We start from the raw sequence: 16,001 nt of genomic DNA on the forward strand, positions 1-16,001 counted from the left end.
GGTGGGATTTGTCCTCTACTCAGATGAGCAATTGTCTTTGATTACACTGCTGTCTGTCTGATGGGGCAAAACAGACGGGGTCCTATAAATGTTCAGAGCTGTTCCCTCAGAAGAGTGCACAGGGGAATTAGCTTGTGACAGGCCACCGTGAGTTCAGTGTGATTTGTGCAGGATATATTTACACAGAAACAAACAAATATGTGTTGTGTTTTTGGTGTCTGTACTGAAGGAGTTTTTTTTTTTTTTTTTTCTCTGATCTGTTGTTTTGTTGTGTGTCTGAGGAACAAACCGATGCATGCCGAGGGCACATATAGGTGTCGGAATATTGTTCAGTTGTCATATTTTATGAAAATGTAGTTTTTGTCCTAGTTTTCTAAGGCAAGGCATGCTCAGATTTAGACTTTATATATGTATAATATCCGACTTAGTCTGAATTCTCACCCAGCGCTAAAAACCTGCTGGTCTCTAACAGATGAACGGATGGCAGAGAAATGCTGACACTGTCTCGTTGCTCTACATTGCTGTATTTCTAAATATATAAACCGTGCACGCAAGAAAGAGATCCGCATGTGTGAGATTCAGTGAGTCAAGTGGCTTCAAATTCAAAATTTCTCCAAGGACAGAAGACAGCATGGGCAGTTTACATAATACATAGCAGCATTAGCAGGTCTGAGAGACAGAAACTTCCAAGTAGGCCTCAAGTTTACGTAGAATGATCAAAATTAATTAAACAGGTTAAACAATTCAAAACCATTGCTCCTTCTTGAAATGTCTGAATATATTAAATAGCCAATTTTAAAGGTATGATTTCTAGACCTGGAAATAAAATGTTTTATTGGTTATTTATTGGGTAGAAATTCTGACTAAAATTAAGGCTAAGAAAGGCTAACTTTCTTGGGACAGGATAATATATGGGACAGGATAATCACTCCTGTCCCATATATTAATTTTTACAGTATAATAATAATAATTTACCATTATTAGGGAAAGACATGCTTTCCACATGTCTGTTAGATCTTGAGAATGAATGTAAACATAATTGGGTTGTCCACAATTAACCTCCACAGAGTAACCTTTCAGAGTAAAAAAAAAAAAAAATTAAGTAAAATTAAATATTTATTTAAAAATGCAGGGTACAAAATATAAAAAAAATTTTTAACTGTAATTTAAATTACAGAATTCTACTGTAATCAAGAATTGATTTATTGATAAAATTTATAGTAACTGGCTGGCATCCCTGCTGCCAGTATTTTACTGTAAAATTTACAGTAATTTTTTAACAGTGTACCTTTAAAAAATAAATACATATAAAATAAAATTAAGTAAAATTTCATATTTATTTACTTTTTTAATGTATGGTACTGCACAACAGAACTGTATAAATTAAAAAATGGAGTAAAAATATCTTGACTATATTCCTTATTACTACTTTTAGCCTACTACTATTGCTACTACTACTACTACTAATTATTATTATTATTATTATTATTATTATTATTATTATTATTATTATTATTATTATTATTTGATAAATACAGTTTACTATGACATAGTGATACCATTTCTATCATAATTTCTACCAAACATTTATTTTAATGGTTTGTAGGGAAGATCTTTGAGTCTGTATTTGATGGTAGTTTTTCTTAAATGAAACTGAAAGCTCACGTTCATCTCATATATTCAGTTTATCATCATTATCAACATCAGTTTTATCCTGGACTCGACATGACATAATTTGTCCCTCAACCCTAATTAAAATTATTCTTAAAAACTGGAAAATTTATGTAAATGGATTGGCTGATTGGTTATACTTCTTGAATCCTGCAATTGAATTTAAAGAAGCTGTGAGTGTCAGGCATTTAAATATTGTTGGGAACAGTGGGGGTCTTGCAGTCAAAAAGCTTGAGATCCACTGCCTTAGTATCACAGCAGTGGGTTTTGTGGTCAAGCACTCGCATTGTATTCAGAAAAAGTACAGGTCTATTTCTGAGGCGATTTCTGTGTTAGGCAGACAAGTCATTTAAGTGATATCTCAACTGATTAACGCTATTAACCAAGCCTCCAAACCCAGGTTTTCTCAGTCTTGAGCGACGAACCCACAGCGGCTCTTTCTAATGGCTTTGTGGCATGATAATCACTCCTGTCCTGCATGCTCAGGCTCTGCTGGCGTGGGTTATTTGTTATCACGGGAGTTCCTCAGAGAGGTCATTAAATCTGCCGTTGAGCTGAGAAATAATGCAGTGAATCATATCTCAACTCCCATCCAACAGCTTTTGCTAATCTGAGCGTATGGGCCTAAGTACATATGGCTCTCACATATGGCTCCTCAGCAATGGCCAAAGCAGAGAGGAGTTTAACTGATGTGTGATTTGAGATTTTACACTTAATGCTTAACTGATAATCTCTGGCTATGCTCATTGGCTGTGGTTGCGTCCAGAACTCTGCTTCATTCTGTACAATATGACAGCAGAGAGATATAATGACTGCATGTACAGTGTGTACAAATGTAAGACTGGTTATGTGAAAAATGTACAGCTCATTATTATATGCCTACTGCCACACTAATTGACTAATTGACACGTTTTGATATTACTCTCCCCCAAATCGTTTTATTGGTAGCTTATGTACTGACTACTTTTTTAACCCTTTGGGGTCTGAGGGTGTTTTGGGCCCCTGGAGAATTTTTGACATGTCCTGACGATTATGTTGTTTTCAGTATCTTAAAAACATATTAATAGCTAAACTAATAACAATGTAATCAGCACAAAGTGGGCTACAATAATATGTGAGCAGCACGTATGTATGATTGTGTTTTTGAGAAAGCAACGTTTATGTGTATTATGAAAATCTTTAAATCACTTGAATAAGGCCATAAAACACATACTTAAACAGATTTACTTCAGCACAAAGTCAAGCATGTTTACTCACATGGACGCAAACACGCAGTCAGAAGATATATTACCTTAAACTTTCTCTTGAGCGGAATGCACCAGAAATTCTTGAGCGCCGGCAGTGGATGACTTTACCGTTGATATCTGTGAATTTGGACACAGTCCAGAGACGAGAGAGGGAGAGAAAGTGCTCTGACCCTAATAGCCTGCGAACAGGCACAGGAGCAGGAGAACAGAGGCGCGCTGAAGCCATGCAGCTGGAGATTGAAACGCGCTGATCGGCTCAGAGAGAATTGGAGCTAAGTAATAGGTCAATTTGAGGGCCCACGGAGCCTTTCACAGCAAAATCACTGGAATGCACTTGCGATTCAACGAGTCGAAGGAAACCGTCAGAATATCCAGAGCTGTTGTTTTCAACATGTACAGCCTCTCAATTGTCGTCGCTTCTCGTTTCTGAAATGAAAGCATGAAAAATAACATACTTGCCAACCAACAGAGCACATGTTGAACATTCAGTATGCTGGTGAGATGCCTCCAAACTAGAAAACTAGTGCTTTACAAAATAATACGATACTACATGTATATCAAGCATTGACAAAACAATCCTTCCATTAAGAAATATGTGACATTTTGGAGTTAAAAAAAAAAAAACGTTTGAAATTGTATTTTACTGTAAAAAGTATCTCAGTTTACCTTTTAAAGTATTTGTTTACATTTTACGCAGATGTACATTTGTCCTCAGATGCTACTCATGCTATCAAAATTTCAAGTTGAGTGCAGTGTTGATGATGTAGTCTGGTCTGGCATTGAACTCATCAGTATTCCAGTCTCTAGTTGTGTTCTCATCTTCATTCTTCACTCTCCTGCCTCTCTTCCTCCTTCTGTCGTTGCTTCCTATTCCTCAGCTTCCTCGTCTCATTTTCTTCCCATCTACTCAAGCATCTGAACACGTGTGTGCAACCGACACACCTTATATCCTCCTCCTGAGTGATTTCATGTGGAGTCTTAATATGCCTCATTATCTGCACTACTTTACCTTGAGATTTGTTGATGCAAAAGCAGACACAATGCAATTTGCATATATTTGTTCCTGTTCCCTTGAAGAGCAGTAATTACGAAGCTCTTAGAATGATTTCCAAAGGCGTAACGGTTCAACTTTCCTTCGAAGAGAGGGGGGCTGCCCAAACCCGCCGTATAAGTGAATTATTGTCATGTTTTGCAGAGGACTCCTTATATTTTTATTCTCAAGACAGACCTGCTGATCACAGTTTGTGAGGTGTCTGAATAAGAGGGTGTCAATCCAGAATTGTTATGGCACCCGCGGCGCAGCGAGGGTCGGCTTCACGCAGGTAGACTTAATTGTACGCACTTGCCCAGAGCTCTCAGCCGCCTGGTGATATTTTTATTACAGTACCGACCCCGAAAGCCCTCCAAACCGCCAACATTTGTAGAACACAATCAGTTCCGCTCTATTTACAATTTGTCTTGGTAAAAATTACTAGACAAGGTGAGGAGCAGCTGTAGACCAAAGGTGCTCAAACTAGACTACAGCTCATCTGCAAATAATGTCAGCCCACCGACCCCTTTCAACACAATTTAATTATAGTTTAATTAAAATTGTATTATACCCTTTATTTTTGTTTTGTTTTGATTCTCACACAATGCATGTAAAACATGGGCCTGACAGTGAAGCAATGTATAAAAAGAAAAGATGCACTCATCACTGCTGTAAAGTGTTCAAATATGCAAAAGATGCTGGAAAACCAATGAAAAAAAAAAATATATATACCTGTATATACCAGGAGTGACGACCAGGCCAGGATTATGTATGTTGTTTTGGTTCTATTTGTGCACGCAATCATCTGTGAGGGGCGTGCTGTTTTCAGTATTGTGTTTATTTTGTTATTAAATTATGTTTAAATGTTTCCCGATTTCTTCTCCGAACTATGAACTATGTTACAAATATAAAACAAACATACATATATGTTATCATTAACTCAATAAATTAATAAACAAATAAATAAATATTTATTTATTTATTATTTTTTGTTTTAAAACATTTTAATTTAGTTTATAAGTTCTGTATCATTATTTTGATGTCTTGATTTTGATTTTATCTCAGTTATTCCATATCCCAGACTTGAAAAAAAAAAACCCTGCTTTGGATAATGAACCGCAATTTACATGTCACGGCATCCAAAGATTCTGGATTTGTAAAGTGCAAGAACACTTGCAGATAAGCCTGTATAACTGTGTTAATTGACTTTTCATTAACAAACGTTGGAAAGGTGGATCAATATCTTCACAAGTATAGTCTATTAAGCATTTTCGTGGCCTCCTTATCACACAACCTGTAAGGTCAGTGAAGTCGCCAAGCTTTCAGGCTGTTGTTCGAATGGAGTCAATTCACCAGCACTGCTTTCACCAGACAGTAGCTAAGAAAACAATCAGTAGCACAAGGACTTTCCACCACTTACTCATTTCTGACATTTGGATATTTGGAGAGCTCTCACACTAGAGCTCTTTTTAGAGACACACGTTTGCTTGGTGTCAAAGCAGCTGAGTCACACCTAAAACCAATGCTAGCATCCTACATCAGAACTGCAGAACTAAATAGCTATTGGTGATGCAGAATTTGTTGACATCTGCCCAATATCTTATTAAATAAAAACTCATTTATACTACTGTGTTATGTAAACATACCGTGATTTAGACTCATTGTGAAAAGATAGCTGTGGTAGAAAAAAAAACCCTATACACAGTATTTTAGAACATTTGGTATTTATTTGAACTCAATAGATTGCAGCCTGCCATATGATATGCATATAAATAAAAACATATAAAAAATGTTTAGACACAAACATTTTCAAAATTAAGACACAAAAATGAAAACTTGGGTAAAAAGAAACAAAGGAAAACCTGGCCATTAGTGAAAATATCTGTAACTGTATATTAGGCCTAATGCACAATAAACAGAACACTATCCAACTCTTAAATATTGGGCATAGTGTGCATGTTACAGAAACATTCTTGCCTTTGATTTCAATTAACGAGAAGTAGTGCCGGTACTTCCAGTTCAAGAACGCTACCTTTGAATTTACCCGACTCTTCGCCATTGTTGCTGACACTTTCTTGTATTTAGTGGTAGACAGAGTGTGCAGTGAGACAGCGTGAGCAGGGCACCGCCCACCCAGCCAATCATCATCTCCACCCCTGCTCTCTCCTGGCAGCTGATGTGTAGCCAAAGAATGACACCTCGTGCTTTATTCAACCAGATTGTAGCAACGCAACACTTTACATTCTCAGTAAAGATAACGGCGTTGCAACAATGGGAAAAGTAATTAATTTGATTTAATTAATACTTCGTTACTGAAAAATAAACTATGTTAATAATGCCATTATACTTAAATGCTGTTGCGCCCAACACTGCTAATACTTTAATGAGAGTTAATAGATTTCTAGGTGCAACACTACTTATACGGAATGTCAAAATGAAGTGAAACCCAATATAAACATAAAAAGTAAATTTTACTTAATTTTTTATGTAAGTACATGTTAAGTAGATATTAAGGCCTTTATATCTAATATAAAGAGGGTCCCTGTTTTGCATTTTCCTAAAATACCACAGTGAATGTGGACACTGCACAACAATATATGAAGCAAATGTGAATGTCTGGGCGATCTCCTGACAGAAGGTTCCTCCACCTCCTGATCTGAATAGATGTTATCAGAAGTTCAGCAGTGATTGCTGCTGTGGCACTTTTTCAATGTTTAGACTTTAGACAGGTGCTGAATAGACATTTCCAGTGTCCAACTCTGAACTCAGCATTTATGAAAATAGATGCTTCTTTAAAAATAGTTTTAACTGTTGAGCCTCAATCCTAATTGAACCGTATTTCATCTGATTATTAACAAATCGTTCAATGATTGCATTTCATGTCTCAAGGATTTTCAATTTTCACTTCATTACAGGAACTAGATGCATGCGATTTGCTGCCAAATGAGATTCTAATCGAACCAATTGTGAGATTAGTGAGACCAAATTTGGCCAATGGCAAATCAGGACTGATACTCACAGCTTCAATCCAATGACAGCAGTCAAGATCCACAGGTGGCAGTCGTGCTGATTAGATAACATTGTGAAAGCCTTGATTTGTATTCATTATCAAAATGTTTTTGCTTTTGTTTTTTGTTTTTGTTTTTATCACACTGGACATAAGTGATTTCTGGTGCTTGTTGAGCTTTTGCAGTTTGTTGAGCCAGTGCATTTGAAAATGTATTTTGCCAGATTAAATCCAATTCTGATGGCACAAATTAAACTTCTTTGTTGCTGTTGTTGTTTGTTTGTTGTATTTTTTCTTGATAGATTACATGACAAAACTGAATAACAATAAAGCAACTGTTCACTCAAAAAAAATTTTATTTACCTAACCTCATGTTATTCAAGTATGTTTTTCTTCTGTGAACTTACTATGTGTGTGTGTGTGTGTGTGTGTGTGTGTGTGTGTGTGTGTGTGTGTGTGTGTGTGTAGATATATAGATAGATAGATAGATAGATAGATAGATAGATAGATAGATAGATAGATAGATAGATAGACAGACAGACAGACAGATAGATAGATAGATAGATAGATAGATAGATAGATAGATAGATAGATAGATAGATAGATAGATAGATAGATAGATAGATAGATAGATATTCATTCTGTACATTGTATTGTATTGTAATAATTGTAACCAAAGTTAAAATACATTATCATTTTTATTTTTTTATTTTTTTATCATTTCTCATTATTCATGAGATCATGCAATTCATTGTAAGATGCATTACAAGGCATACTATAATCTATTTTATAAGGCATTATATACAGTATACAGGCTTCAAGTAAAATGTTTCAAAGGTGTGTCTATAGAGAACTTTAGTGAATCTGCTGAGGTGATCATGCACATCTAAGCACAAAAAGCCAAGCATCAATTAAATGAAAGATTACTGTATAATAAAACACTAATGTTCTGTAATTATATATTTGTGACATGGTAATAAATTGATAATGACAGTGTTTAGGTTTTGTCAATGTTCCATCCAATAATGAAGCTAATAAAAAGTACTCGAACTGCCTCTGTTGCTATGGTTACTTCCTCTAGTGAAAGCAATTTATGTGTGTGTTTACCGGCATGAGAATAAAACACACTATGTCTGCTGTTTAAATTAACTTTTGTGTTTACTGTAAATGTATTTGAAAGCACTGTAGAAATCATAGGCTGAAACCCCCTATCTGAGGGTTGCCCTTCCCTAAAATATAATTGAAATATGTGTATTGTAAATAATATAATGATAAATAGTTAAACTAGTTGTGTAAGTAGTAAAACAATTCAAATGCAAACGGAGCAACAACAAAAAAAGTTTTAAACATCTCGAGTTCCCCCTGCTTTGCCTCACATTGCTTTGGTCCACTGCCTGCTCCCCTTTTACCACACCACCACCGACACACACACACACAGTCCGGTGCAAGAAAACAATGTGTTTCAGTAGTTGTGGAACTCCATACGTCAAGCTTACTTTATTCACATTAAACATCGGACGACGTGATTATTTTCTCTTTAATATAGATGATGCCGAGTCATTAATAAATCGAGTCCAAAAATATTATTGTGTACCAATTTACTTTTGTTACCGATGTAGTCTGCGCTGATAGCGATTATAACGTTTACCCTTGTTTTATACAGGCATTTACCTAGCTTGTTTAATAACGTCTTACACACACCCATAGTGTATGCATATACAAGTCTTGTAAGTTAGATTAGACTAGTGCGGGTGCGCATTTAGATTTTCCCGCATTCACTATGATTTAGTCGGATTCAATGGCTGCTCGTCGGGTGAGGCAGGGAAGGCACAGTTTTCCCCATATTTTGAGGTGAAATTTAGGAAGATTTAAAAAATTCACTATTCATTTCAGTTCATGTCTCAGAATGTATATATTTTTGTCTGTAATTTCACAGTTGTAATACCATTACATGAAAGCTCCGCTTTTCTATCGCAAATCTGCCGAATCTGCTGATGTAAGTATATAAATTTGAATAAAATGTTTTAAAAGTTTCATTAATTTCTTTAGGATCCACTGTTAATTGTTGTGATGTGTTGCAAATCTGTGGAATTAATCTGGAAGCTGATTGACACTTTATCTGGAACCGCTAAGTGAAAGAGAAGGGGAGGGGGAGGCCAGGGGAACCAATCAGCATCGAGTGTTCACTTTCAGCGCTGATGATGATTTACCAACTATTTATAATGAGTAGCGATACTGAATATATTTTCTTTACGGTTTCTGACTAAAAGCCGCCAAAAAGCCATTTTAAAGTGGTTAAGCAAATAATAATAATAACAATCGGCAGGGATCCCCAGACCAATACAATTAGTTTGCCTCCTCTATTTTAAAATCCACGAGCCGCCACTGGTCGGTTTATTTCATTTAATATAGTTAATCTAATATAACATCATACTAAGAGTTCAGTTGTTCTCCAGATATTAGCATACCAAATGTGATTTTGATTTTTATAAAAATGGAATAAGAAGTTAATATTTAGTGCATTTTAGGCACCATATTGACTGTTTTAGCTCTATTTCTCTCTATTTTCTCTATAGTTGAAAACTAAGCTACAGCAGTAACAGCACTGTAATTGTGTCTTTGAGAAACACACTGAGGAGGTGTTTCCTAACTGAATGAATCCACTTTTTTAACAATTCAGTCATTGACGTTATAAATTACTATTTTTAGTTTTTTTCCCCTGTCTTTCATGTCTATACCGATCTCACTATACAGTTGTGTGAGGGTGTATGCCTAAGAGTGTGTATGCCTTCATTTTGCTAGGCATGGCAAATGTTTTTATATATGATGTTTTAATTATAACTGTGAAGCAACAACATTGCTATTAAATGTGCTATATAAATAAATAAAAGTTGAAGTTAAGTTCAAATTCCATTGTATTTTGGTGGCTTGATTGTGTAAACAACTTCAAAAACATTGCAACAACAAAAAAATTGTTTTGAAGAATGTTTTGGTCAATTTAGTCAGCTTTTTCTTTGAACCAGAAAGAAACTTTGAGAAGAAGGATAATGGAAAGGTCTCCATTATAAATTGTCTCTGTCTCCATGCAATAGTAAGGCTTTCCTCTCTGTACACATATCCTTAAGTACAATTTTGCCTGTTTTATTTGGTGTCCCCTTCAAAACTTGCTTGTGAGAAATGTTATGTTTATTGTCCCCCCCAACATTTAGATGAGATTTTCGCCCCTTGTAGAAATGCATGTGCATATGCAAGAATAAATAAGCAACCCTCACGGTCTGCTCTGCTCTATGTAGGGAGTTTGCACGTTGGAAGGTGAGAAACACGGCCATCGAGAGGCGGGATCTGATCCGGAATCCTCTGCCCTTGATGCCGGAGTTTCAGCGCAGCATGCGGATGCTCGGACGACGGCCATCAACGCAACAGTTCATTGACACCATCATCAAGAAATATGGGACGCACATCTTGATCTCAGCCACGCTGGGAGGTGAGCGCCACCACTGACATATGCATATGCAGGAACATTGACAATACATTGACATTGCAGGAATTTATATTTATATTAATCTTTATCTATTTGCCTCTCTAGAATTCAATACAATACATAACTTAATATATTGTTTTCCTCAGCTATATATAAATAAATTCTTAAAATTGAGCAGTGCATGGACAAACAATGTGTCTTGCCTTAAGAATTTATGTCTATCTATTTTCATATCCTAACTATGCTCAATTTTACAGTTGTTATATCTGTTTTTTGTGGTTTGTGAGATTCCCTGCTGTGAAACATTGAAGAACAAATCATTCTGTTAATGGATCGTGTCTCTAATGCCAATTCATAATCCCATGTTTGTGCAGAACTGAACTGACCCGATACCCTTTTTGTCCTTTAAGGTCTCAGTTTCATATAGATTTGCAGCTGTCAAGGGTAATTGGTCTGATATGCTGTCATTTGGCTTTCATGGGGAGTTGGTATTCAGGGGTTGGAATATTATATCAGTTCTGGCTTAGTGGTTAAACTTGATGCTCTAATTATGGAATAGAGAAATCTGATAGGAAGAGGGAATATGATGCTGGATTGTAAGAACAGCATAAAACCAAATGCAGAGCAGCCCAGGGAGGTGTTTAGTCTTTCATTGTTATGTGTTTATATCTAACATAGGCTAGTTAATTTTTATTAAACTAGTTTAAGTTATTTTAGAATTTCGTATTTAGTTACTATAGTGTTTAGTATATAGTTGTTGTTTCAGTTAAAGTGTATTTTATTTCTAGTAACAAAGTTATTAAGACTATTATTATTATCGTTGTTGTTGTTGTTATAGTTAATAAACTATAATCACCTAACAGTGGTTTTACCCTATCATAATTATATGTCATTACTTACTTACATTTAACTAATACATTTTCTTTGTATTGCTTTTTTATTAAAATGTCACGCTTATTTTCTCTCTAAAAAGTTTAAAACTCTGTTTTGCTGTGACTTTTTCCCCTTTAAAATTATTATTATTCTTATTATTTCATATAGATCAAATTACATTAAAATAAATTGTCATGCTTACTTTTTATCAGTATTTTGTTATTTTAACACGTTTCCTGACTCTTGCTAAGCTCAATAATTCAACTTTGTTAAAATCAGTTTATTTTTCACAGAAAAAATAAAAATAAAAATAGTGCTCGGAGCAAAGCACAGTAATATGAACTAATAAATAATGTGGTGCGATGCAATGATATTTGCTAGATAAATTTCTTTTTGCACTGACCTTAAACCCTGTATCTATCTCTGTTTACGGCGTCCTTTGGTCCTGAGGGAGATTTTAATACACAGTTTTGTGTGAATGACCCACACAGCTTCGTTCATGGTTTCTCTGTCTCTCATCATGATCATCATGTCTCAGTGTGTCAGTAGGCAGCATTTGCTGTAGGGGTCATAAGACAATAACAGAACTGAGGTCAGTGATCTAAGTGTCAGTTGCGTGTTTTACAGTGTGTCATTATGTTGGCAGATAAACATGAGCGCAGAGCAGGCGCACACAAATAAGCACACACACACACACACACTGCCGAGAGGATGATGCTGTCTGATCCACATTAAAGCCAGTGTGTGTCAAGCATCTGAAGGCTTTTGTAAAAGTCTCTGAATGCTCTGGCAATCCAGAAATATGGCAATATAGATATGCTATTTATTTAATCTTATCACAAACAGAAAGTTACACTGACTTTAAATTATATATATATATATATATATATATATATATATATATATATACTTAACTAAAATAGCTAAATGAACTTAAACCTAACAAAAACTACAACAAAGACAAATAGCAAAACAAACAAACAAAAAAATTATATTTTTCATTTACCATGTATATTTTCTATTTGTGTTGCAATGCATTGCTATATTCAAAACTATTGCTTGTATTAGCAGATGATTAAGAATGTAATATGTTAATATTTAATTGAATATTAAACAAGCTATTTATTCATTCGTTTTTTTTTTTTTTAAGATGAATGATGTATAATAATCTTTGGAATTACAAATGTATCATCTTTAAGTGTTGAGTGTTGAGGTCAGCAGCTGTGCTGTTGGTCATAGCAGCATTAATTGGTTGTTATAACCATATAGAGTTTATTGCAAAGTGAAGAAATATGAAATGGCAACTCAAATTTCATTAAATCTCAGACGCAGTGTTTGAGGGAATCCTTGGACACGAAAGCCCTTACCCTCCGTCACCTACACGATATGACCATAAAACCCAATGGAAAATCGATAGAAGCAATATGCCTGTTCCAGTCCAGAGTACCACAATAAATCACAAACCGCTGTATAATCCAGAGAAATGTAAGGCTAATACCTGAGCGCGCCTCATAATATCTGTGATTACAAATGGTATGAGACGCTGGTGTTCAGATATCAGCGCCGGAGGAAGCAGCCGCTTTATTGTGGACAGACGGTGAGCTTGTAATTATACCGCAGCTCAAGGTCAAATTAAGGTTTATTGTTCTTTGTCCGCTGTAGGCATCCTTACATTGATTAATCGGTTGATTAACAGGAAATCTGATTTATTAATGCTGCCTTTAAAGGTTACTCACATTAGCGTCAGGGTTTTTAGTCCACCTTTGTTGTAGCACAATGTTCTCTTTGCTGAGATTGAACAGTATAGACACAGCCAAAAATTAAGGTCACAAAGATCGATAGGTTAATGTTAGTAGGTTAATCGACAGTCATAGATGTGCACATAACATTAACACGCCTGCAGGAAGAGACAGAAGATATAGACAGAAGACATCAGCTGTGACTGTGGTTTAAGGTTTCCCGAACATATGTGACATGAAATCTGTTACAAAACCTGGTGATCTGTCTTCATATACATCCCCCGCAGCTTCTGAACTGCGTGTGGCATGTTGCAAAACATAAAACCTCAGATTATGGTCGATAAGTGCAGTTATGTGCAGTATGTTCATACATACTGATATCAGAAATCAACGTATCTTGAGAAGTAAAGAATCTAGAATGCCATTAAATGCATTTATATTAAGGCAGTTGGTTTTCACTTTAACAATTTATGACCTTTAACAGATGATATGTGAACTTTAGACGAATTTACAAGTTGTTAAGTTATTAATAATAAGCAGAGCATGAAAATGCAATCTAGTAGTCGCCTTTATTCGGTGGCCAGAAAGAGCTAAAATAAATAAATAAATAAAAAATAAAAAAACATCATAATTTTAACAACACGTGCACTACAAATGCTAACAACGCAACCAAATAAAGAAAATTGCAGCAAAAACAAAATCAAACTGCAAATATGCATAGCACAAACAAATTAAGAAAAGCACTGCAAATACTCACAACGCAATCAATTAAAGAAATGTGCTGCAAAAACAGAAACATGCTGCAAATATGCACAACTCAAACAATTAAAGAAACGCTACAAAAACAGAAACATGCTTCAAATACACACAACACAAACAATTAAGTGTTCTGCAAAAACAGAAACGCGCTGAAAAAACGCAAAACACAAACAAAGAAAAGCACTGCAGATAGGCACAACACAAACAAAGAAATGTGCTGCAAAACAGAAACGCACTGCAAATATGCAGACCTCAAACAAATAAAAAAAACGCGCTACAAACAAAGAAACACACTGCAAATAGGCACAACACAAGCATATAAAGAAACGTGCAGTAAATACACACAACACAAAGAAACACACTGTGAAAACAGAAATGCACTGCAAATATGCACAACACAAACAACTAAAGAATCATGCTGCAAAAAGCTGCTGGGCCAGACACTCGACCGCGTCGCCGAAAAGGCCAGTCTGGGACACAGAGTCATTAAGAAACCGAACTTTGTTAGTGTCCCTCATATCACTTTTGGTCAACAACCACCTTTTTATTTTCCTTCTTTTGTATCTGTACAGTAAATGTGTTGCATTTCATGATTGTTTCATGCTACTAAATTAACAATGAAAATGTTCTTAACACTAAGAAAATAAGGTTCTTTCAAAAACAGATGGCTGAGGCTGCTTCTGTGGCATTGCTGCAACACCCCCTTTTTGAAACCTTTATTTTGAAGAGTGTAGTGTTTTATTATAGTAATGTTATCAAGCAGTTATGAATGCTGTCTGACAAGGGCACATACTAGAGTTTGGAGCAGAGCTCCAGTAGAGCATTGAAGTGGTTAATACTAAAGATAGAATGAGAGAAAGAGCTGATGCATAGAGAGTAAAACAAAGAAAAAGAGAGTGTTTTGCTCCCTGTGTATGTTATTTAGGAAAAGGTCATTGGCGCTTTGCAAAAATCAATCATAGCTGCTCTTCTCACTCAACTCTAGTGGAGAAGAAATCTTTGCCATCGAGTGGTGTGACTGAAAGTGAGAGAGAGACTCGGGTCATGTCAGTTTGACACTATAAGCTAAATTTTCTCTGTGACAGTGTGTGAAGTGAGTCACCGATGCACGCAGAGTCTCCATCATGTCAGTGTGTTTGGCACTTCTTACACACTAGGAAGTCCATGCTGAAGAAACATGTTGATATAATGACATGTTGGCTGCATGAACCACAGCACTCAAAATGATGTCTGTATGAATGCTGGCAAGCTCAATGGGACGACTTTATACTGCATGACAACAAGTCTTGAAATGATCTGTTGCTGTGGCATCTCAGTATCGTTTTCCTGTAAAGCAATGGTGGAAATCATTTAGTCATCCTCATGTCATTCAGACCCGAATGACAACAGGACAATACATTGCCCATTGTCTAAAATGCACCATAACAGTACACTGTAATTTTTTTTTATTTTTTATTTTATTTATTTTTTTTACAAACTTATAAATAAAACAACTATTTTGGAGTATGTTTCACAAGAAAATGCAACAGCCTTTATTTATAATACATTAAAAGTATGCCTTATAATGCACCTGATAATGCATTTTACAATCTCATTTATAATTGTAACCACAGTTAAAACATTATAAAACTGTAATGATAAATCTCGATAATCTTTGGCAAGAAGGAGGCGGGAACCGGCGGACAATCAACATGAAACTTTAATAATAAAAATAAACACAAAACAGCGCACCAGCCCCTCACGGACGACTGATGCACACAAAATAAAAACCAAAACACAACTAAAAGCCCAGGCCTGGTCCTCTCTCGTCCTTCACTGTCGTCGCTCCAGTTTTATATCCTTCCATCTCCTCCGTGGGCCTCGAGACCGGTGGGTCGAACAGGTGTAGTTCATCTCCAATCACTCCACCGGCCTCACTCCCACGTCCCTCGGCCCCGCCCAACTCGTCACATACCCCCATCGCCCCTCGCAGGCCGGGGGGTACTCCTGAGACTGCGCTCTACTCCCGTGGGTGTGGCCGGCTGATAAATGATAAAAACCTTCATATTCATTCGGAAGAAGGAGGCGGGAACCGGCGGACAATCCCATAACATTTTAATAATACAAAATAAACACAAAACAGCGCACCAGCCCCTCACGGACGACTGGTGCACTCAAATAAAAAGTTTTATATCCTTCCATCTCCTCCGTGGGC

At 36.0% G+C, this 16,001-nt stretch overlaps 1 protein-coding gene across 1 annotated transcript in view; it reads left to right on the forward strand.

The window, feature by feature from the left end:
- The window catches only part of LOC132140721 (BMP/retinoic acid-inducible neural-specific protein 1), a 171,685-nt gene that overhangs the window by 71,491 nt on the left and 84,193 nt on the right, over nucleotides 1-16,001 (forward strand). Inside the window, exon 3 of the mRNA XM_059549637.1 lies at nucleotides 10,249-10,439. Within this exon, the coding sequence (XP_059405620.1) occupies nucleotides 10,249-10,439 (191 nt within the window). The remainder of the gene's footprint in view (nucleotides 1-10,248; nucleotides 10,440-16,001) is intronic.

Source organism: Carassius carassius, chromosome 5 (genome assembly GCF_963082965.1).
Source record: "Carassius carassius chromosome 5, fCarCar2.1, whole genome shotgun sequence".
Taxonomy (NCBI): domain Eukaryota; kingdom Metazoa; phylum Chordata; class Actinopteri; order Cypriniformes; family Cyprinidae; genus Carassius; species Carassius carassius.